The 24,783-nt window shown below is 40.7% G+C and overlaps 1 protein-coding gene across 1 annotated transcript in view; it reads right to left on the bottom strand.

Annotated features, from left to right (window-relative positions):
• ETV5 (ETS variant transcription factor 5) overlaps nt 1–24,783 on the bottom strand; it is a gene marked incomplete at its 3' end in the record, with an annotated part of 65,118 nt that overhangs the window by 6,561 nt on the left and 33,774 nt on the right. The window contains exons 7-10 of the mRNA XM_080695914.1: nt 11,947–12,206; nt 9,609–9,668; nt 2,220–2,288; nt 1,879–2,048 (exon numbers count right to left, since the gene is read on the bottom strand). Coding sequence (XP_080552040.1) covers nt 1,879–2,048; nt 2,220–2,288; nt 9,609–9,668; nt 11,947–12,206 — 559 coding nt within the window. The remainder of the gene's footprint in view (nt 1–1,878; nt 2,049–2,219; nt 2,289–9,608; nt 9,669–11,946; nt 12,207–24,783) is intronic.

Genomic DNA, 24,783 nt, shown 5'->3' with positions numbered 1-24,783 from the left:
GGCCCGGGGTTAAGAGAATGGAACATTTGCAGCTTAAGGAATGCTCGGGGGGGACTACGAGGTGGGGTGAGAAGAGAAATTCCCGAAAGAAAAAAAAAAGCTGCCCAATCAACAGAGAGAGAGGCTGAGGGCTGCCACAGGCCCCTCACACATGTGACTCTGCTGCTTGGCATTTGTGAACATTCTGAATTAATATTAGTTTATTAAGAAAGCAGGGGCCCTTTGCCATCTGTTCATCATTTTCTTTACCACTGGCAGGGAGAGAGCAGAAGATGCAATAACAGCTTTACAAAAGGTCATAACCAGGTTTACCTGTGGCTGGACGGCCTGTGCCAGGCCCGAGGCAGTGGCAATAAAGTAATAAAAGCTCCGGTTTGTGAAATGAGATAAATCAATAAGGCTGCCCACATGACAGACCTGCTTTCAGAAAGCCTCTGCAAGGCGAGCTGACACGCTTTCCTCAAGCCTCATATAAACCAGGCCACGTTATTAGGAAAGCAGGGAGGGGAAGGATGGGCCTGCACGGGTGGGTGCCTCTCCAGGAGGGCTGGGAGTCGGAGACAGTCCATTGTCACACCACTTGGCCAGAAAGAAATGCTTGGGAAAGCACAGCAGTACCAAGCTCCAGCTTTGAGGGTAGATTAGGCCCAATTACAGGCTGTTTACAGCAACTCATGTTGACAGGTATCCATTCTTGTGAATGAAAACATGACAGGGAATAACATACACATATCTTTTATAACTGCTTTTAATGAAGTCTGCTTTATTCTCCTACCAATCAGGATTCTCTGTAGGTTTCCAATTCATATTTTCTCCTCCTTTTCCCAATTTAATTTGCAGGCCATTTCCTTCTTCCAAACTAAGTGCCAGGTTGTTCCCTCCTGCTGTTAACCCCGGTGCTAACTTATCCCCTTAGTGTGCTGAAGTGAGCCCTGGAATTAACAGAACATCTAAAACTGCAGTCCTTGCTCAAATGTTTTCCAGGAGTGTTGTTTCCATTTCAATTACACCCGACTCTAAGGTACCTTTTGCTCTGCTGGTTTAACTCTCAGACCTAAGTACATGTTACCAAAAGAAGTCTATGTCAGTTTTTCAGGGGCAGGCACCTCTCTTCCATTTATAATAGCTTTATATTCTAGGTCAAATAGAAGTTAAAATCACCTCCTTTGAAATATGTTACATTGAGAGCCCAATTTAATTTATTGTTATGCTATATTCAGGAAGGGTTCTACGGTGTGTCTTCTCCACTGAAGAAATGGCACTAGTTCTGCCTTTTTGTTAATAGTTCTGAGCAAAAAGATAACAATGTTCATTTTTTTCTACTAAAAAATAATGGAGGTTTGTTGTGGTGCTACATAATATGCTAAGTTTCTAAGATCTCTGATAATTTTTCCAGGTTGAAGCCTTGAAATAGTGGGGTAGCTGCATTACCTAAATGCCATACAAGGTCACGTAGCCTCAGATTTAGACCTCAACAAACAAGGGCAGAGACCCATGTCATTAAAACAATACTTGAAAAAGACTTTCCAAGAGGCAGACATATCCTATTTGGAAATACATCTTCAGGGCCTCCTCCCCAGATTTCATAGTAATTCTGCAACACTTTATGTATATATTGTACAGTGGAGAACTCAGCCTGCCCATGTATCACAAACTGTCTTATTAATAGGAAGGGCACTGCTAAGCCCACTGGCCAGGACACAATGAGAAGAAAGAACATATTTAATACAATAAAAAGCCTTGATGGGGATCTAAATAAGAAACATCATTATCAACCAAAAATAAAAAACCCTTTGAGTGTGTGCATGTATGTTTGTATCACTCTGAACCTCACTATGATACATATAAAAAAATCCCAGCCCAGCATCCAGAGCTTACCTCTTCTGGTTCTATCAGTTTGAATTCCATGCCTCGGCCTGTCCAGGCAATGAAGTGGGCATTGGCTGGGTCATCAAGCAGGGTGACCAGGAACTGCCACAGCTGAAGGGAGCCTCGCCTCTGGTAAGGGGGCCCTTCTCGATACATGGTGGGCTCCTGCTTGACTTTGCCTGTTTGGGACAAAGAATCATATATAATGCTTTAGTCTGGAGTTTCTCAGTAGATTTGAACTAAAAAGCTGTTAAGACTGGTTGACTCATTTAACTTGGGGAGATTATCTGAAGAATTCTGACATCTCCAGCCCTTTCAATAGCCTATCAAACCTTGGATGGGCTCCTTACCTTCCAGTCTCTCAGGCACAACGCAAGTGTCATCGAAGTACAACCGGGGATCTTTTTCATATGAAAAACCTGAAGGAGTTGAAAGAGAAAGGCCATATTGCATAACAGATTTTCTGTGCTGTACTCAAACCATGAATCTAAGGACTGAAATTCTAGTACTTTAGCTCATAAGCCCTACTTCTGAATCTCTGCCAACCTGTGTTTTTGGGGACTTCAAAAGGATTCAGGCATTTGAATTCTAATGTAATCACCTGAGCCTCAGTTGAAGCAACATCTGTTTCCGCTACCAGGGCTAAGACTGTGGGAGGCACTGAGTCACCAGTGTGTTCCTTCACTTCTTGCTTGTGAGGCCTGCATGGGTCAGTGTTGCTGTGACTAAGCCCTAACATCTGAAAAGACATCTCATCTATTTTGATTGGCCTCGCTAGATGAAATTTATTTGATCTGTACACAGTCTCGTCATTTTTCCTTTCAATTAATATTAATTTCAATCTTACTACAAACTTGTCCAAACTACTCAAATATGAAAAAGGGTAAAGAACATTGCTCAAATGAATAAAAAGACTTGGGACTAGAGAGGACTGCGAAGAGGAGTAAATTTCAAAGCCAGTTGGAGGTATGATCACCAGGCACAGCGGAAAGACTCTTTCTAGCAACAAAACTTATTTGTTAAAAAGGTCATGAAAGGAAAACTGACTGGTCCAAAGATGAAAAAAGGAAGTGTAAGGAAGGTAAGGCTAAGTAAAACGGGCCAAGGATAAGAATGGCCTGGCATTGTCCATCTACAATTCATTCAGCGCTGACCACTGTCACCAGGCACCCTGAAAATATTAGCTCAAACCAATACCAGCTACAGATCTCCTCAATGGGATTCCACCCTCCCTGTGATGTAGCCTATCTCAGACATATGAGGACTGCAGAGAACACTGCTTCATCAGCACGCTTCTCAGGAGCATGTGCCAGGAGCTCTGGTCTGACGCATGGTTTCTCGGTGATTCACCTGGTTGAATAATACGTATGTGTATATTGGATATGCAATGCAGTCAGGCAGGGGAAAGCGTTCTGCAATAAAGAGCTTTCCTTAGAATTTGAGGATTTGCTGTCACTTGAAAAAAAATCTGTGGGCAAAAAAGCCAAGACATGATTCAATTATTATCTGCTTTTTCACCATCTGCCCAGATCAAGTCGCTTCTTGGTAGAACAAGCACCATTTTAATATGCCTAGAAAAATCTGGCTCAGCTTGGGAGATTGTTTTGAGGTGTGTATTGCCTATTTTTGTTTTCTCAGCCCCAGGCATGACTTTTCTGTTGCTTAACTACACTAAATAAATTAATATTTCTTAATTATTGAATCCACTAAATATTCAGAGCAAGCATGGTGCTAGGAACAACAATATAGATTTGGCCCTTGTTCTCACTGACTTTATGTCTCAACTGGGGAAGACAGACAATACAAGGGGAAAAATAAATGAGACACAGCATGTAAGTTAAAGATCAGGCCTGGAGTCACACTGATGGACCCCAATTAGCTGTGTGATTTTGAACAAACTCATTCCGCTGTATGCCAGTTTCCTTATCAAGTAATACCAGGGAAAAGAATATTTTCTACTATATTGGATTATTAAGGAAATGTGTGTATGTAGTAGGGTCTGAACCCAGAATATTCGACCTCTGAGCTACACTCCCAGCCTCCTTTTTAAAAAGAATTCTGAAACAAGGCCTCACTAAGTTGCGGAGCCTTGCTAAATTGCAATGGCTGGCCTCAAACCTGTGATATTCCTATCTCAGCCTTCCAAGTATTGGGATGAGAGGTATGTACCAACAAGCTCAGCTTTTTTAGTCTTTTATTTAAGTTTTCCCTTTTTGCAATGCTGGGAATGGAACCCAAGGCCTCACATGCTAGTAGGCAAGCACTCTTCCACTAAGCCACACTCCTGGCCCCTTGTTATGGGAAGCCTTCCTTCCTTCTTTGTGGTACTAGAGATTAAACCCTGGGGCTTTCTATCCCAGAACTATATCCCCAGCTCTTAAAAAAATGTTTTAAAAAATTTGAAACAGAGTATGTCTAGATTGCTAAGAGTCTCTGTTATGGCAATTTAGTGAGTGACTATAGTTTGTTCATTGATCTATTTCCCTGTCATTACAATAGAGTAATAAGAACAGTTCCTATAATAAATGACAGTTACATATGTGTGTAAGAAATGATAGCTTAAAAAACAGTAATTGCACATTGTGGTAAGTACTATTAAAAATTAACTGGATAGTTTGAGAGGTTTCCTACATCCTGTCATAAATTCTAAATTCCTTGAGGACAAGGACCACATCCTCAGTATTTGTGTGTCCATACAGCATTTTGCACATAAATACTCTTATATTTGAATAATATAGCCGGCTGCAGTGGCATATGCTTGTAATCCTGGTACTTAGGCAGAATCAGGAGGACTGCAGATTTGAGGCCAGTGCACAGTAAGGCCAGTGCACAGTAACTTAGTGACATCTTGTTTTAAAATAAAGAAAAGCTATGGCTGGAAGTGTAGCTCAGTGGTAGAAAGTCCCTGGGTGCAATCCCTAGTGCCACAAAAAACATTTTTAAAAATTTGAATAAATATGAGATTCTATAGTCTCCACTAAAAAAAAGATTTTAGAAAACAACACTAGCTTTTAGTAAGTTAGAGATCCAATAGCTCCTGATAATGTTTCTTTCCAATTTGGTACTATAAAATTGACTTTTATAACAAATTGGCAAATAACATTATTGATAAGACAAAATCCTATCATGCTTTTTACCTTGGCTTCCAGGAAACTATATATTTCCTGACCTTCCATCTATATTTTGAGAATTCTAGTGATGTTTCAATGGTCTCTTTATAAAGTCATTGTAATTGAACTGTGTAAAAGTTTATACATCTGTTAAACTTACTATGTTATATATACACACATACACACACATATATATGTACGCACATAAGTCCCTCATAAATCTAAATTCTTAGTTTGCTTTTCAAAACTAACAAGATGAAAGCCTGGCTATAAGACTGTCATTTTGGCACATTCTGTGGTTTCTAGTTATTGCCACATATGGTCCTCTAAAACATCTGGAAGATGCTATTGGTTTAAGTGAAATGCAAGTCAGTTTACTTTGCACGAGCAGTTATTTCAGTTGTGGCCACAACCCTCTAATCACTCAAATAAAGGTGGCAGGAAGGAAGAACCTGCTAGAAGGGCAGAGTGGAAATGAAAGATTCAAAACATTATGCAAGGATCCCAGGTGAACGAGTAAGGCAGGATGGCTATCTCAGCCATCACAGATGCCAATCAGAAACACTTGTTTTGCTAACTGCTTGGTAGGCATCTGTGGTCAAGCATGTATAAGAGGGATAATTTACAACAGTTAAAAATGCTCATCTCTATGAAACTAATGTCTTCAATGTGTGTGGGGTCAGAGAAAGGAACAGGAAAGAGTGGGGAAAACACATACAAACTCACCAAATAGTCTGTGTATAGTAAGCAACCTAATACCTTACTAAAAATATTTCCTTTAAGAGCATGCTCTTTTCTAAATGTTGTTATTATGCAAAATGTTTTCCTCCCTCTCTTCTCCCATTCCCTCCTAGTTTGCCTACTGAAGATCAACTGCTTCTGTAGAAACGTTCAGGAACCTGGAAGAGAGCCCTGCACAGCTGTGCCTATCATAGCGAGTGGTCCAACAAACAGCCCTTTCCTTCCATGGCTGGACACTCGCTCAGTATATCATAGGGGCCCAAAGAAACAACACTTGGTTTCCCATTAACCAAGCCAGTGGGAAGCGGCTACCCATGGAAAACACTCATGTAAACTAGTCACTAGTAAAACCCAGCCAATGTGTAATGAATATCAACTCTTTGACCTTCACCTAAAATGCTAGAGATCAGTGGTTTTCAACCGTAGATGCACTGGATCCCATCCCAGAATTCCTGATTTAATTGTACTGGGTGAAGCCTAGACATTGAAAAAATTGAAAAGTCCCCCAGGTGATTCTAATGTGCAGCCAAAGTTAAGAATCACTAAAGTTCTCTCCCTTGGAAGGTGCAATAAATTCTCCTCCAGGGCTTGGGGAAACACAGACAGCTGGGCCCTGCCCTGAAGTTTATCATTCAGTTGGTCTAAAGTGAGTCCTGAGGATGTACATTTCCAATATGTGAAAGGTGAAGCTGATGACCAGGTTTGGGGCAATCACCCTGCATGTTCTATATATACGTGTGTGTGTGTGTGTGTGTGTGTGTGTGTGTGTGTGTGTGTGTGTGTTTATTTTTGTAGTACTGGGGATGGAACCCAGGGGCACTCTACCTTTGAGCTACACCCCCAGCCCTATTTTTTTAATTCTTTATTTTGAAACAGGGTCTCACTGAATTGCAAAGGGCCTCACTAAGTAGGTGAGGCTGTCTGCAAACCATGATTCTCCTGTCTCAGCCTCTCAAATGCTGGGATTACAAGCGTGTGCCACCACGCCCGGCTTGATCTAGATAATTAACAGGAGATGTATTTGGCAGGAAATAAGACATACTTCCAGGGGAAAATAGATTAAAACCTTTCCTATTTCAGTGTGTGAAAGAAAAAAGTACAAGAAGAACTTTAAGCCTCGAGCCTACCTCTTAAGGTCTTTGACAAGACCCTAAGAACTTCATCTCAAGCCGGGCGTGGTAGCGCATGCTTGCAATCCCAGAATTTGGGAGGCTGAGACCAGAGGATCGCGGTTTGCAGGCAGCCTCAGCTACTTAGTGAGGCCCTCTGCAAGTTAGTGAAACCCTGTTTCAAAATAAAAAATAGGGCAAGGGCCGGGTGTGGTGGTGCATGCTTGTAATCCCCGTGCTTGGGAGGCTAAGACAGGAGGATCGCACAGGTTCGAAGCCAGCCTCAGCTACTTAGTGAGGCTCTCAGCAACTTAGTGAGATCCCTGTTTCCAAATAAAATATAAAATAGGTCTGGGAGTATAGCCCAGAGGTACAAAGCCCCTGGGTTCCATCCCCAGTACCACCACCAAAAAAAAAAAAAAAAAAGGCAAGGGGTATAGCTCGAAGGTGGAATGTCCCTGAGTTCCATCCTCAGTACCGCAAAAGAGAAAAAAAAAGAAACATCTCTGTTCCCAACAGGAATCCTTTCCATGAAATAAGTCCCCTGATTTGCTGTTGTCATCCATTCAGGCAGGAGTTCCTCAGCAAATGCTTCTTGTAACTCTGACAGCTCAATTATCCTCCACCCACAAAAAGCTCCTTTGCTTCTCTGAATTCCCACCGAATTGCTTCTTTAAAGAGATCCTAAATTTTAAGAATCTGTAATGATGTATAAAAAACAAATAACAAAACCCAGGTCCTCATAAACACTGACAACAGATGGCTCAAAAATGTCATATTGTTTTAATCTACAACTTCCAGGAATTCAGTGTCAAGAAGTAATGATGGGAATGCAAAAGGATTTGGTTAGATGAATGTCCACTTCTGATTACTTTGTGAATAATGTTGAAATATCTATACTTCCAGCATGAGGTGATCAGCTGGATGCATGCCTAGGCAGTAGGTACTGTGCAAACAGTACTGTCATCATAGAGGCATGCTGCATGGTTGGCTGTACTGTGAAGGGAAATAGAGAATGTGGCTTCTGGAGCCCACTGGACGGGGCTCAGATTTCTGGGTCTACCTTCCCCATCATATGATCCTTTAAACTCTCCGAGTCTCAGTTTCCTCATTTACTACAGGGCTAATAAGAATATCTACCTTTTGGGGGGGAGTATTGGGGATTGAACTCAGGGGCATTCTACCTCTTAGCTATACCCTCAGCCTTTTTAATTTATTCTGAAATAGGGTCTTGCTAAGTTGCTCTATGAGGATTATATAAATGCATGTAAAGAGGTTAGAACAGAGTTGGAGATACAGTAAGAATTCAATGAATTAATAACTGTTGTTAAAAGAAAGAATAAAGTATAAAATACTGAGTCCTGTTTATGATCTGTACATTTCTGCATTTACACATACAAAGAAAAGAATGGAAGATTATATAGCAAGTTAATGATTATATTTAGATAACAAGAGTTATTTTTTATCTTGTTGCCTGTCTGTATTTTCTAAGTTTTGTGCAACCAACATTTACTGCTTATGGTAAAAAGCAACAAAAAGTTTACATTTAAAGCAAAACTAGCTCAAAAGCAAGCCTTTTCTCTGAAATTCTAGCTCCATTCTGACCACTTCATGGGACAATATGCTATAGAACATCTTATTTGTTCTAAATTACTGTTACCCCAAGTAGGTCAGTGCTAATAAAGGCAAAGTCATAGGCACAACCTGGCCACTGCTCTTGTTCCTAATTATCGTGAGATTATCTCAGAGACTTGCTGAATTCGTTGACCCCAAAGGGACAGGACATAAAATCTTAAAAAAGACAACATAGCTTTGAAATAAAATCACCATTTAGCATACAAATAAATGTTGGGACATGTGATAATACAGGCTTGCTTTATATTTATTTGCATGTTTCTCCTTTGAGATATTTTAAATTTATCTAATTAGAAACATTTCTCTTGGGCCCTTCTATAGTGTTTTGTATACAATATACCTCTACACTGTCTCCTCAGCCTTCCCACCCAATTTCCCCAACCCTGGCCAGCTCACCTCCTCCCCAGCCCTCTCAAGGCTGGCAAAGAACACTTCAAATTTCCCTTCTATGTTAAAATCTGTAACCATTTATCATATCATAATTACAAGGGAGAGCTACCCACGCAAACTAAGTAAAACTCAGAAGCACATTTTAAAATTCTTTTCTGAGATGCCCTTGGACCCATATAAAATCACCCTCACTGACCTGACTCCTAATTTCCAGTTAGGCTGATATGTCTGGAAATGTGGAAACCAAGTGAGTTCCTTTCTTCTTCATACGGTCCTCTGAATTCTTAAAAAGTTAGGGTCATTGCTATTAAAAATTATGGCAGTCTGGGTGTGGTGGCTCATGCTTGTAATCCCAGTACTTGGGAGGCTGAGACAGGAGGACTGTGCAGGTTTGAAGCCAGCCTCAGCTACTTAGTAGGCTCTCAGCAACTTAGTGAGACCCTGTTTCCAAATAAAAATATAAAAATAGGTCTGGGAGTATAACCTGGAGGTAGAAAGCTCCAGTACCAAAAAAAAAAAAAAAAAAAAGAAAAGAAAAAAGGCAGTCCTCATAGTGCTTAGGGGTGTGCCTTAGACCCTGTATGCAAAAATAACTGAAGGTTATAATCAATTATCTCTCATATTCATCAGCTAAGGAAAATTTAACCTGTGCTCTGAACTCTCAGCCTGGAAATGGCATTTTTAAGCTTGACTAAGAAGAAAGAAGAGGAGGTACAGGAGGAGGAGGAGCAGCAGGAGTAGGAAAGTTCCTTACCTTCATGGCTGCTGGAGAAATACCCCCCTCTCATGTAGGATGACTGGCAGTTAGGCACTTCTGAAAGTAAAACAGATGTACATACTCCTGTCAATAGGTTCTGTAGAAGCCTCACATGGGATCCGCTGGCACCCAAACCTTCTCCTGCTCCAGGGTCAAGCCTTTTTGGCCTTGTTCTGGGAAAGAGGTACCACCCCAGTAAGCAATGGGGGAAACACTGAACCCACCACCTGCAAGTAAGACACTCCTCATCCAGAGTCACAAGAAGAGAAAAAAATGATGTCTCACTCTGCTGATGTACTCATTTTAGAAATTAGCTGACACTAACTGTGGTAAGAAAGCTAATGGTAGAAAAAGAAATTGGCTTTAAAAGGCCAAGCTCAACCTCCTGGGCTTTAGGGTGAGGAGGGGGAAGAGGATGGCTTTACATCTTTCTCAGTTTGCTCCCTTTTACAGTTAATGGTCACATCCCATTCTGCTCTAAGGGCTGAGGGTATTTTAGGTCAAAGGAATTAGGAGATCTGAAGTGACTGAAGCCAGGACAACAACTGGCAGCACTCTGGCAAGCACATTTTTGTCATGGTGGGTTTGTTATACTGACATCCAACAACTCTGGCAATTTCTGGCCCCACCCCCACCGTTTTTTTTTTTTTTTTTTTTTTTTGATACTGGGAACTGAACACAGGGGCATTTTACCTGTGAGACAGACACCCAGCCCTAATTTATTTTTTATTATGAAACAAACCATGTCTTCCTAGGTTGCTGAGGCTGTCCTCAAACCTGTGCTCTTCCAGTCTCAGCCTTCCAAATACTGGGATTACAGGTGTGCACCACGGTGCCTGGCTAAGGATCTCTTCTTGAGGCCTCTCATATCAAGGTGTCCGAGAGAGAAGTGAACTGGTCATGCCCATGTGGGATAACCCTTCACCCAGGGATACCACTCAGATCAAAGAATTACAGATGTGATAACATCTGTTGAGTATCTTGCTTCAAGGGAGTGGGGTGGGGCTACAATCCCATCAGGACAGATTAAAATGTCAATCACAAAGGGCAAAAATGTTCCTGGTCATGTCTACTCTTGAGAGAAACACATCAAAGCCTTCAAGGGAGAATGCCAGTGGACATTTTTACAAGTTACCATTACCTAATTTTTATGTCATCAAGCAACAGATATCTCCCTTTGCCTACTGCTCAGCCTTTCCTATAACCCATTTCTGCCTGAGTGGAGCAATATATATGTAATCTCGGCAAAGACTAAAGCAAATTATATATCCTATTCCATCTGCAAAAGCATTCAAGTTCACATTGCCCCAACCTTCCACAGGCTCTTCAGAAAAGCATACAAAGGAAAGACTGGAAAACTACAAACTACCCTCAGTTTCTTTTAAAACTAACAGCAAAAAAGAGTGAAAATATTTTAGTCATTTCTAAAAAGGGAAGGGAAAATGAAGAGGAAGAAACAGTTCCTAAATGTGCAAGCTATAAAATTCCAATTCTCCTTTCCCCTAATGGCCTCATTTAATATGCCTGACCCACAAGATATGTAGACAGTGAATGAGCTGTGGGGGAGGGAAAATTTCCCCAAGTACAGTTGAGACTTCTGGATAATGCTGCATTTCCTAGGCAACAGGTATCCTCCAAATGATAGATGGCCTCTGGTATTATACCTCTCTCTGTGGACACCAGCAGCCACTAAGGACATGAGAACTTTCCCAGTTGCAAGCATTACAACAGAGCAGTGAGTGAACTCCATGAAGCAACCAGCAAGCCTTTCACAGAGTATGTAGTACCCCCTAGAGCTATGAAATACCGGGGGCTTTCTCAGAACACCAGTCGTTTCTTGAATAGGTGTTGTGTCCCGAGTATGGATTCTCTTCCTTAGGGAGTTTAGTGGGTCTGTTGAATTAAAAAACAAAGCTACAAAACTAGGGATAAGGCTAAAATACAGAAATGAGCCAAAGCTAATAGGTCTTCAGTGGACACCATCCAAGATTGGGCCAAGAAATTTCCAGGCTTGACACAGAGGTGTAACCTGCACTACTTCTGAATGCCATACTTCCTACCATCTGCATTACTTTCCCGTTTTGTTTTGGACTCAGTTCTGCATAGTCATGTCTGCTTGACTAATTACATTTCTTTGAGGGCAATTCTTATTTGTGTGCATGTGGAGTAGGGGGCTAGGGATTAAATCCCTGTGCTCTACAACTGACCTACAATCCTAACCCTTAAGGCTAGTTCTTATAAATGATTTCCTAAGGTCCTGTAGACAGAAGACACTCAATAACGATGAGACAGGTAAATGAGAATGAAGAAACAAATGGCATGATTTTGCGCTAACCTGAATCAACGCAGTAATCCCGAGGCTCCTGCTTGATTCCCATTGGTGACTGGAACCCATGTGCCGGGGGACCTGGCATCCCAGGGACCCCGTGTTCATACAGCGGGTCATGGTATTCTTGTTTGAATCCCTGAGGGGGTGGGGGAGCTGCAGGGACAATAGGTTCTGACATTTGTCGGTGGTAACTGGGGCGGTTATCTCCAGGAACTCCTGACTGAGGAGGGAAGGGGTGGCAGGGTTCAGACAGCTGTCTCTGAAATCTGTAAGGAGAAAGAAATTACACTGTTAAACTAAGACATGATGAACAATGACTATAACTGAGCCCAGGGATTCGTGTCTGAATTACTGAATTATCAACTAAGTATTTATTAATCCTTATTTCTGGACATTTTACCCTCTTTCTCAAAGTAAACTGTATATTTCAAATCTCTTAAATCAGGGAAAGGCAAAACAATCAAAGCAATGATGTAGTAATCTCTTAGGTTTGTTTAATGCATCTGTACAGATTATGGGCCACATTATCTATCTGACCAAATATTTGCAACTAATACTAACATACACATATATATATTTCTAACTACTTCATTCTCTCACATATAGATAGAATGATGATTTTTTTAAGACCAAAAAGGGCGGAAGCGTGGTGGCGCATACTTGTAATTCCAGCATTTGGGAGGCTGAGACAGGAAGATCCTGGTTCAGGAACAGCCTCAGCTATTTAGTGAGGCCCTTTGCAACTCAATGAGACCCTGTTTCAAAATAAAGAATGAAAAAAAAAAAAAAAGGGGCTGGGGGATAGCTCAGAGGTAGAGTACTCCTGGGTTCCATCCCCATTATCGCAAAAAAAAAAAAAAAAAAAAGGGACAGATTAACTAGTTAGAAAATGTATTTTAAACTGGGCATGCTGGGCACAGTGGCGCATGCCTATTATCCCAGGACTTGGGAGGCTGAGGATCACAGGTTTGAAACCAGCCTCAGCAACTTAGCAAGATTCTGTTTCATAAAATAAAATATAAATAAATGAAATAAAAAAATAAAATAAAAAATAAAAATAAATAAAAATAAAAATAAAAAATAAATAGGGATGGGGGTGTAGTTCAGTGGTAGGATGCCTCTGGGTTCAATCCCCAGTCCCACAAACAACAACAACAAAAACCAAATAAAACAAAACCAGGAGTGGTGTTGCACACCTGTAATCTCAGTATTTGGGAGGCTGAGACAGGAGTATCGTAGGTTCAAGACTAGCCTAAGCAAATAAGTGAGACTCTCAGAAACAAAAAATAAAAAAGGACAACGGCTAGAGGTGTAGCTCTGAAGTAGAACATCGTTGTGTTAAATCTCTAGTATTCCCAAAACACACACATAAAACCTATTTTTTTTTTTTTTAGGTATTGGGGATGGATCTCAAGGGCGTAGCTACCTCCAAGTTATACCCCCAGCCCTATTTTTTATTCTTTTGTTTTGAAACAGAGTCTCACTAAGTAACAGAGGGCCTCACTAAGTAGCTGAGGCGGGCCAGGAACCCTCGATCCTCCTGTCTCAGCCTCCTAAGTACTGGGATTACAAGCATGAACCACCATGCCGAGCTAAAATGCATTTTTAAAAAAGAAAATCCCACTCTAGATCCACCATACGATCCAGCTTTACCACTCCTGGGTATTTTTCCAAAGAGGTTGAAAACAGAGAACTACAGCAACATATGCATACCTATGTTCATAGCAGCACAATTTGTAATAGCCAAAATTTGGAAACAACCTAGGCCCCCATCAACAGATGAATGGTTTGCATAGTTATGGGAAATACACACAATGGAATTCTATTCAGCTATAAAGAAGAACAAAATCACGTCATCCATAAGAAGATGGAAAGTGCTGGAGAGCATTATGTTAAGTGAGATCAGCCAAACGAGTGAGCATTGGGGATACCAGAGGGACTCCAGATAATGGAAGGGAATCTCAGCAAAGTTTGAATGGAAAACTAAGAGAGGAAGGAGGCTGAACTTGACTGATGAGTGGCTATTTCCAAATAAGTGTAAAAGTACGAATATAGCAAGGTTAGCCTGGGTATTAAGTATCGGGAGGGGGGGAAAGGGCACCAAATACAGATTAAATGTATAACATTTACTTTCAATAAAAAATAAATTAATTAATAAAAAAGAAAATCCCACTCATACTAACAATAAAAACAGAAGATCCTATGAATAATTAGGAAATGTGTAGGACATATCAGAGTAAAATACTGACATTTTCTGAGGGAAAAAAAAGATGATCTAAAACCAAAAGATTAACAACCAGTTGAAAAAGTAAGTAAAGGGCATAAACAGGGAAATCACTAAAAAATATTGATGGTGATAAATAAAAGAAAGTTTAACTTCATCAGTAATAAAATTAAAAACAAAGGACAAAATAAAGAGAGAAAATATTTAGGACATTGAAGCTCCTGACTCACTGAAAATTACTATATAAAAACAAGTGCAGAGCCGGGCGTGGTGGCGCACGCTTGTAATCCCCGCGCTTGGTTGGCAGAGACAGGAGGATCGTGCAGGTTCGAAGCCAGCCGCGCGCTATAAAAATGTAAAAATAGGTCTGGGAGTGTAGCCCGGAGGTAGAAGGGCTTCCAGGAACCCCAGTACCACCAAAAACAAATACAGAGCTGGGCATGGTGGTATTTGGGAGGCTGAGACAGGAGGATCATGGGTTCACAACCAGCCTCATCTACTTAATGAGGCCTTTCACAACTTAGTGAGACCCTGTTTCAAAATAAAGTATTAAAAATAAAGCTGGGGTGTAGCTTGGAGATAGAATGCCCCTGGGTTCAACCCCCAGTACTGCAACCAACCAACCAACCAACCAACCAACCAACAAACAAACAAACATAGCTGGGTATGGTGGCACATATCTGTAAAATAGCAGTACTTAGGAGGCTGAGACAGAAGGATTACAGGATCAAGGCCATCCTCAGCAATTTAGTGAGACCTTGTTTCAAAAAAAGATTAAAAAAATGGGGACTCGGGGTTTAAACCCTCTGGGTTTAATCTCTGATACCCTTTCAAAAAACAAGCACATGCACACACACACACACACACACACACACACACACACCCCAATTTACTACTTGTTAAAGCTGGTACTTCAAATCAGTAGAAGGAAAAAGATCACATTTTATATAACATGCCACAATAAATTTCACACAGATAAGAGATTTTAATGTAAAAATTGAACCAATGAAAAAAAAGCATATATGAAAACTTAAGGTTGAACCAACAAAAAGTTTTCTAAGCATCATACTAAAAGCAGAAACCATCAAGATAAACATGGATATACCTCATCGTATACATTTCTAAGTGCAAAAAATACCAGAAACAAAACCAAGAGAAAAACTGGGAAAAAAATCTCAGACATAGCAATGTTAATATTGTTGACATTGCTTTTAAAAACCAAAAGATTGCCGGGCGTGGTGGCACACATTTGTAATCCTCGTGTTTGGGAGGCGAGACAGGAGGATCGCACAGGTTCAAAGCCAGCCTCATCTGGCTTAAGACACCCTGTTTCCAAATAAAATATATAAAAAATAGATCTAGGAGTGTAGCCCAGAGGTAGAAGGCCCCTGGTTCCATCCCCAGTACCACAAAAAAACAAAAACAAAAACAAAAACAAATCCAGTTGAAAAAGTAAAGTAAAGGGCATAAACAGGGAAATTACTGAAAAAGAAATACTGATGGTGATAAACAAAAGAAAGTGTAACTTCATCAGTAATAAGACTGAAAATAAAGGGCAATATAAAAAGAGAAATATTTTTATCCTCTTAACTGGGAGGATAAGCAGGCAGCTAATAATTCTGTGCTTGGAACACATACAGCACTTGAGTCTTAATGATTAGAGATAGCTACAAAAATGGTCAGTAAAGCAGATGTCAAACAAGGGAACTGGCTCAGTACACTTATAATGCAGCCACTTAGATGAAAACAGCCATTAAATATAATGTAATATGCAAACATTTAAGGACCTGGAAAAACATTTTTGATATATTAAAGCAGGTTGCTAAATAATACAGAGCATCAAAGTTTTGCAAAACCAAAAAACTATTGTAGTCATTTAAAACTGTGAGATTTACACCAAAATGTTATAACACGGCTCATCTTTGGGGTAGATATGATTTTAGGTGTTTTTTCTTTCTTGTTCATCTGTGGTATAATAACAATTATGCATATTTTCATAACAAATATGCTTTTTACAACAATAAAAATCCTTTTGTTATGAGTACCCTTAACATTTTTTAGCTAATGGATAAAACCAGATGTGTGGCCACTGTCCAAGGGGAAGACTGAGAACCTCAAATGGCACCATTTTCTAGGCAAGTGACAGGTAAGGTTCCTGGCTGTCTATCTGTGATGTGGGAATGTGTCCTGCAAATGCTTTTGGAACAGTGAAATACAATCATGTTTATGCGGCTTGGCTCGGCCACAGCCCTACTGTTTGACAGACTGAGACCGACTTCAGGAGGGTGTGCAGAGATTAGTGATGCATGGTCCTCAATCCACAAAACATGTGTAAGGCACTGAACTATGTAAATGAAGAGAAGCATTTGTGATTTCCTCAGGTAGAAAATAGGAGTCAGAGCTCAAGAAAAAATAAAGAACTTGGAGCAACCAACTTCACTGAATTTTTACTTTTTACTTTTGGTGTTGGGAATGAACTCAAGGCCTCACACATGCTAACCATGTACTCTACCACTGAGCCACACCCAAGCTCCTCAGTGAGATTTTTTTTCCCCCTTCGGTACTGGGGCTTTTAAAATACCGACAATATACATCTGTAACATGAAGGTCTTATGTTCTACTTTTAGCTTGAATTCTATTAATAGCATGAATCAAATAATTTGACTTAGATTTGAATCAGTCTGTGGTAACAGGTGGCCAACAGATTTCCAGAACATCAAGATTCAAAAATCTTAAACTGAAGAGATCTGAGTGCAGATAACACTGTTTAGATCAGGGTGTAGCACAGCACGACGTGTTCCTGAGTGAGTCTATCATTCTGCAAGTGGCACCATAAGATCCTCTTATAGCATGAGGCCTGAGCAACTGTACATGTACTTATCCTTTTATCCCAGACACTGAAGTATCCAAAACTGCCTGGCTAACATCCTAAACATGTTTTACTAAACACATATGATCCAGTGAGCTGAGCGCTTCTCACTGGGTCCCTGAACACATGACAGCAGGACTTCATCAGGAACTCGATTTTCAAGGTTGCTGTTATTTAGGGAAACCCTTCAAGGGTCTCTGAGGAAGTGTGAATTTGTTACTCAGGTTTAGACTTAACATTTAGAATATAGGCATCAGTAACATGCTAGAAACCTAAAGGGAGTTCTTTCAAAAGAGAAACACAAAGGTGTTCTTAAGCTTTATTTCTACTAAATGCCCAGATCTCATGCACTTAGAAGGAGCAGTAAGAAGGGAACCCACCTGCCTTCCACTTTCTCCCCACTTTCCCCTCTCCACCATCTTACTTAGCACCTTCCAAGGTGACCGCCACAAATCTGTTCCTTTGATGGCTCCGAGATGGACCGTATCCCTCAGTTCTGTAACCAGAGCCTCTGCAACTGGCAGGCCTGATGACCCTGCTTCCGCTTAGCGCTCATCCTCTCACCTTCCAGAATGAAACTGTAGTCAGCCCTCTGGGGAAGGCCTCCTCAGGAAAAGGTATTTCCATATGGGAGACAGTCAGCACCCTTGTGCCCATCCCCAGCACATTTTAAGGATACATGAAGCTTATGGGCCTGAGGTCTGCAGAACAGATTCCATAACTGGGACTGATCAGCACTGGTTTGTTTGGAGAGGTGGGAGTGACAAAGGGGAGCTTAGAGGTCAGTCACAAATTCAACAACATATTTGGAAGATTCTCTTGGAGCTTGCTGCTGTAATCACTCTTATTTGCAGAGTAAAGTAATTCAGTTCTTGTCCTCAAAATACATTCTGTGAACTTTACTCACTGACCTTCATTTGAACCTCCTTCCCCTCTCAGCAATCCTTTTGAAGTATCTAAGAATGTGTTGTCTACATAAAACAGCTATGACAAAGATGCTTCTTTATGAGGCAGGCGATCGTTCCCAATGCTGGAGCCCAGCTCCTAACAGGCGTCTGTTCCCTCCCACCCCTACCCGTGGCCTCAACAGAGATCGAGCATAATGAACTTACATTTGCCAGCAAAGGGAGCCGGACTACCAAGGAGGGCTTTTTACAGTGCCAGTTTATTTAAAGAATCAGTTATTTATTTATCTGTCAGATTTATATAGCGCCTTTCCTCCCAAGAGCTCACCCACGCCACCAACATTTGGTTTACGTTATGAAAACCGTTAGATGCTTTTTCTGCATTTCCTTTTCGGTCTCTGCTGCCAACACACAGAGTAAACACAATGCTTACAGGAAAAAAAGGAGAAAAGCACAGATTTGATGAGGCCTCCGCAGTGGCTGTGGGTGCCAGGAGAGGTAGTGATGGCCAGCTAGAGATGGTATGTAAAATCTGCCAGGAAACCAATACCATGCACTTACTGTTTCCATTAATGCTAAGAGAAGGTAGTGGGAAACAGAAGCAGCAGAGCCAAGCATGAGGCCCTGGATATGAAGTCAGGAGGTTCTGGGCTGAATCCAGTCTTTACCACTTACTGGCCGTGCAACCTTCGGTGAATTATCTAACTGCTTTGAGCCTCAGTTTCCTTGTCCATAGAATAAGAACAACAGAACACCTGTCTCCAAGGTCAGCTGTAAAAATTACTTAAGATGATATTTGTAACAGGGCCCAGCATGTTGCTAAGGTCTCAACACACATGACCTTCAACTGCCCTGCCTTTTCACACAATCCCCCAGGTATAATCAGAAACTATGCAAATACAAAGGAATACTTTAAGGAGTCAGGAGAAGACACACACACAAACCAAAGAGAGCTCACTAGTTGTCTACAAAACCGTTCACCCTTTTCAGAGAGAGAATGCTCAATTTTCATTGTGGGTGGCAATGTGCTACCCAATTTCATATTCATGTTTATTTTCCTGCCATATAATCTCGCGCCAGACACTGTCCCTAAAAGCACACCAGAGGACTCTGAAACAATTCCCAGGGCTCCTGGAGGCCTGTCAACACTGCTTTCATTCAAATTGGGCCATCTAAACTGTAATAAATAAAACACTGAGAAATGAGGAATAAAATACATCCTTTGTAGGTCTAGATGCTTGTCTAATTCTCAATATCAAATATGGGAAGACAGTGCTACAAAAATGTTATTTCCAGGGTACTAGGCAGTTAAAGTATTAGTTGTTTGTACAAAGTAGGGGTAAAGAGGGGTAAAGAGAGCTTTACATTTTAAAAAAATCAATATTACACAATAAACCAATTGAAGTTTCTAAGCTTGTGGTGTCTACATCATTTTAGGAAGATTCTTTTAGTATAGTTTATGTAAAATAAAAGTGATGCTTAAAAACTGAAGTTGTCTTAGAAGCTAACATTTACTGAACACCTCTATCCCGAAGTAATTTTATTTAATCCATATGACAATTTTATGTGGTATCTAGTACCCTTCCATTTTCAGAAGAATCTAAAGCTTACAGAAGCACCTGCCAGAAGTACCATAGTACCAGATTCAACCTCAGGTCTGTCATCTATGGGCCAACACTGTGTCTACCTCTGAGTACATCCCCAGCTCTTTTTTATTTGAAATGGGGTCTTGCTAAGTTACTGAGGCTGGTATAAAGCCTGCAATCCTCCTGTCTCAGCCTCCCATGTGCTGGGATTATAGGTGTTTGCCATCATGCCCAGCTCTATAATTGGTTTTAAGTACTCTTATCAATGCCATTAAAAAAAAATTAAATAGCATTACCAGGCATCTAGAAAAATCTATGTTTAGAAATTAAGAAAATCTATATTTAAATCTATGTTTAGAAATTTAGAAAACATATTTTATATTTGTTCCAAAGAAATGTTCAGAAATACTTGGAACTTTTTTTTTTTTTTTTCTTTTTTTTTCCATATAGGGATTGGGCCCAGGGGCATTTACTTTCGAGCTATACCTCCAGCTATACCTGGAGCTATACCTACAGCCCTATTTTATTTTTTATTTAGAAGTGTCTCACTAAGTTACAGAGGGCCTCATTAAGTAGCTGAGGCTGGCTGATAACCTGTGATCCTCCTGCCTCAGCTTCCCAAATACTGCGATTACAAGCATTTGCCACCACGCTCAGCTGGAACTAAAATTTTTTAAAGTTGCAAAGCAGAATTTGGGCAATATAATTAAAGCAGGGTTTGAATTGGGAGATAAAATAATTATTTGTCCAAACTCCATATGGAGAGTAGAAGGGGAAGCTACTACCAATTATTTCACACAGGTGTGAGCTGAGAAATTCTCAATGTATGGTCATCTCAGCCTCAGAAGTTTTTTTTTTTTTTTTTTTTTTTTTTTTTTTTTTTTTTTTTTTTTTTTTTGCGGGTCTGGAATCCAGGGGCATTTGACTTCCAAGCTACCACACGTGGCAAGAATTTTATAAAAGAGATGAAAATTGATGAGTTAATCACCCAACCAAAGAAATTAGAAAAACAGAATGAACCCAAAGAACACAGAATAACAATTTTAGTAAGAGCAAAAATCAATGAAATACAAAACACCCAAGAGAATAAGCAAAAAACAAAAGTTGAGTTGTTGGAAAGACAAGCATCTGCCACTATTTAAAAAGTAAAATAAATACATATTATTTTTATTTTAATCTAAATAAATATTATCAAAACTGAAAAAAAGGGGGAAGGAATGGGGGGTGAATTGGGGAAGGGCTAAATGAGTGGTATGTGCATGTATGCCTCTATCATCTTGTATTCCATTAAGATGTATGTCTACAGCCGGGCGTGGTGGCGCATGCTTGTTGTAATCCCAGCATTCAGGAGGCTGAGACCAGAGGATCACAGTTCATGGACAGCCTCAGCTATTTAGTGAGGCCCTCCCCAACTCAGTGAGACCTGGTTTCAAAATAAAGAATAAAAAATAGGGCATGGATTGTAGCTCAGAGGTCAAATGCCCCTGGGTTCCATCCCCAGACTTGGAAAAAAAAAATGTATGTCTACAATGCACCAATAAAAAACTGAAAAATGACAACTGCAGATGCTATAGAGATTTTTAAAAGAATACCATGAACAACTTTCTGCCAATTAATTTTAAAACACACAAAATGGACAAATTTTTATTTCACTAAATAAAAATTCAGAGTAGCCAGGCGTGGTGGTGCATGCTTGTAATCCCAGCATTCAGGAGGGGGAGACAGGAGGATAGTGGTTCAAGGACAGCCTTAGCGACTCAGCAAGGCTCTTTAGAACTCAGTGAGACCCCCTTTCAAAAATAAAAGACTGGCCGGGCGTGGTGGCGCACGCTTGTAATCCCAGCTCTTGGGAGACAGAGACAGGAGGATCGTGCCAAGTTCGAAGCCAGCCGTGCGCGCTGGCTTAGGAGACCCTGTTTCCAAATAAAAATGTAAAAATAGGTCTGGGAGTGTAGCCCGGAGGTAGAAGGGCTTCCAGGAACCCCAGTACCACCAAATAAATAAATAAATAAATAAACAAACAAACAAACAAACAAACAAACTAGGGTTGGGGGGTAGCTTGGAGGTACAATGTTCCTGGGTTCCATCCCCAGTACTGAAAACAAAAAGCAAAAAACAACAACAAAAATAAAAACAACCAAAAAAAAAAAAAAACCAAAAAAAAAAAACCCGGCAAAAGGTGAATACACTAAACCAACAATTTAAAATTCGATAAGCATAATTTCAATGCTATAAACAAGAGCAACTGAGCCGGGTGTGGTGGCGCACGCTTGTAATCCCCACGCTTGGGAGGCGGAGACAGGAGGATCGCGCAGGTTCGAAGCCAGCCGCGGGTGCTGGCTTAGGAGACCCTGTTTCCAAATAAAAATGTAAAAATAGGTCTGGGAGTGTAGCCCGGAGGTAGAAGGGCTTCCAAGAACCCCAGTACCACCAAACAAACAAACAAACAAACAAACAAACAAACTAGGGTTGGGGGGTAGCTTGGAGGTACAATGTTCCTGGGTTCCATCCCCAGTACTGAAAACAAAAAAGCAAAAAACAACAACAAAAATAAAAACAACCAAAAAAAAAAAAAACCCCCCCAAAAAAACCGGCAAAAGGTGAATACACTAAACCAACAATTTAAAATTCGATAAGCATAATTTCAATGCTATAAACAAGAGCAACTGAGCCGGGTGTGGTGGCGCACGCTTGTAATCCCCGTGCTTGGGAGGCTGAGAAAGGAGGATTGCATGGGTTCGAAGCCAGCTTCAGCTACTTAGTGAGGCTTTCAGCAACTTAGTGAGACCATGTTTCCAAATAAAATATACAAAAGGTCTGGGAGTATAGCCCAGAGGTAGAAAGCCTCTGGGTTCCACCCCCAGTACCACCCAAAACAAACAAACAAACAAAGAGCAACTGAAGAAAGAAAATTGATACCTTATTCTCAATCATGCAAATAGATATAGAACTCCTAGGAATATATTGAAAAACCAAGTTCAGCAACTTGAAAAAAGACAAAACGTAATAAAGTTGGGTTTGTCATAAGAATGCAAGTTTGAGCCGGGGGTAGTGGCACACACTTGTAGTTCCAGCATTTGGGAGGCTGAGACCAGAGGATCATGGTTCGTGGACAGCCTCAGCTACTTAGCAAGGTCCTTTGCAACTCAGTGAGACCCTGTTTCAAAAATAAGATTAAAAATAGGGCTGGGGGTATAGCACAAAGATAGGAGGATGCCTCTGGGTTCCATCCCCGGTACCGCAAAAAAAAAAAAAAAAAAAAAAAAAAGAACAAGTTTGGTTTCATATAAATTGTTAGGTGGCAAGAGAGAAAAAAGCAATCCATACAAGATCATCATAGAACTGAGGGAAACTTCGGTAGGCCCTAATGATGGAAATATGAGGATTCCTTGCCCAGTGCAGTTAGAGAACCACAGGGGTATCAGGAGGCTACACTTACTATTTGCATAAGCCCCTGCAGTGTTTAACTTAGGAACTCATGGGAAAGTTTCCAACAGTGAAGACACACTAAGCTGTAGAACAAAAAGGTATAATGACCTCCACAAATGCTGTACATGAGGGGGAAAGGCTTCCAGATTGAATAAAGCTCACTTCATGGACTACTCACCAGTGTTTTCTTTTTTTTTTTCTTTCGTTTTTTTTTTTTTTTTTGTGGTACTGGGGTTCCTGGAAGCCCTTCTACCTCTGGGCTACACTCCCAGACCTATTTTTACATTTTCATTTTGGAAACAGGGTCTCCTAAGCCAGCGCGCGCGGCTGGCTTCGAACCTGCGCGATCCTCCTGTCTCTGCCTCCCAAGCGCGGGGATTACAAGCGTGCGCCACCACGCCCGGCATCACCAGTGTTTTCTACTCCAGAAACAGGCCCATCCCAGACCCTTTCTCTGGAACATAACCCTTTTGCTCCATGCTGTTTCTCCAAAATAGCCCTTTATTCCTGGCTTCTTACACTGTACCACAACCTCCCTAAATATACCTCTAATGTTCCCCTATTCATGCTTTCCTTTTCTCTTTGAAAAAGCAAGAACCAAAGAAGAGATCACTGCCTTATAACTTTCATTTCTGGGAGGGATTACCACCTTATAACAGAATCAGTGTAATATACCACATTATTAAGGGAGAAAAAAAATCATATAGTGATCTCAATAAAGGCTCAGACAATGTCTGATCAATTTCAACCACTCATGATAAAAAATGTTAGTAAACTAGGAGTAGAAAAAACATTTTCTGAACACTTTGAAAAAAGGTAACAAAAACCCTACAGTAAACATGATAAAATGCTGCAAACCTGCCCTCAATATTCAGAACTAAGAGAGACAATGACGATAACAAAACTCCTGCATTCCAGTCACTGAAGTACCTTATTTGCTCTGTCAAAGAAGGTCCCATTAAGCATCCGAGAAACGTGGTTTTGAACCCCAAAGTGAATCTGTGCTGCCATACATAAGCTGCTATTGATGGGACATGTGGAGAGGGATGCGTCAGACACATTCACTTTACGTCAGGCCAGGACACACATGTGACTCACAGTAAAAGTCCCTTCCTCTTTAAAAACTACAAAGTCTCAAGGACAAAAACAAATAGCAATGTATTAGATATGGACTTTGAGAGAATTAGAAGCAAGAGAAGTATCTGAGTCTATTAGATGTCTTAATTCATCTAGCATCTTTAAGGAATGAGTAGTTCCTATTCAGTTAAAATTCCAGAAAACCTAGCTCATCCGTGTAAGCTCTCAGCCTGGATCATAGCCACCAGGGAGAGAACTTTTTCAAACAGGTTAGGCAAATTTTCTCTTCCAAGATACTGAAAACTGACTTTCTCTTCAGGGCTACATCCTATCATGACAACAGCATGACTGTCCCTATAATATCGATGCTCCCAGGGACTATCCAGAAGCAGAAGATGTTTTTCTACTACAGGAGTATTTTCTTAAATTTTGTCTTTTCTTCTTGCCAGGTGCTTGAGGGTGTCAGGGTATTACTCTTAGATGACACATTTCCACACTCCAGAAAGAGGCCATAGCAGATCCTTTCTAATAAAAAGATCTCTTTTGTTCTGTGCTGTCTTCAATTGAACTGTAGGGCTTTCCTCAGCTGGAAATGTACTGAGATATGTTACAATGAAAGACAAAAATACCTGTGGCTAGAAGTATGAGCATAACATAGGAATATCTTCTAAAGTCCTCCGTTTAGCCCACACAAACATGGTAAACAGACTGATGAGAGCATCTTTGCAAGATGGGGCTGGCTGAAGGGAGAGC

Source organism: Muscardinus avellanarius (genome assembly GCF_963383645.1).
Source record: "Muscardinus avellanarius genome assembly, chromosome: 5".
NCBI classification, from domain to species: domain Eukaryota; kingdom Metazoa; phylum Chordata; class Mammalia; order Rodentia; family Gliridae; genus Muscardinus; species Muscardinus avellanarius.
This window is presented reverse-complemented; position numbering and strand designations above follow the sequence as displayed.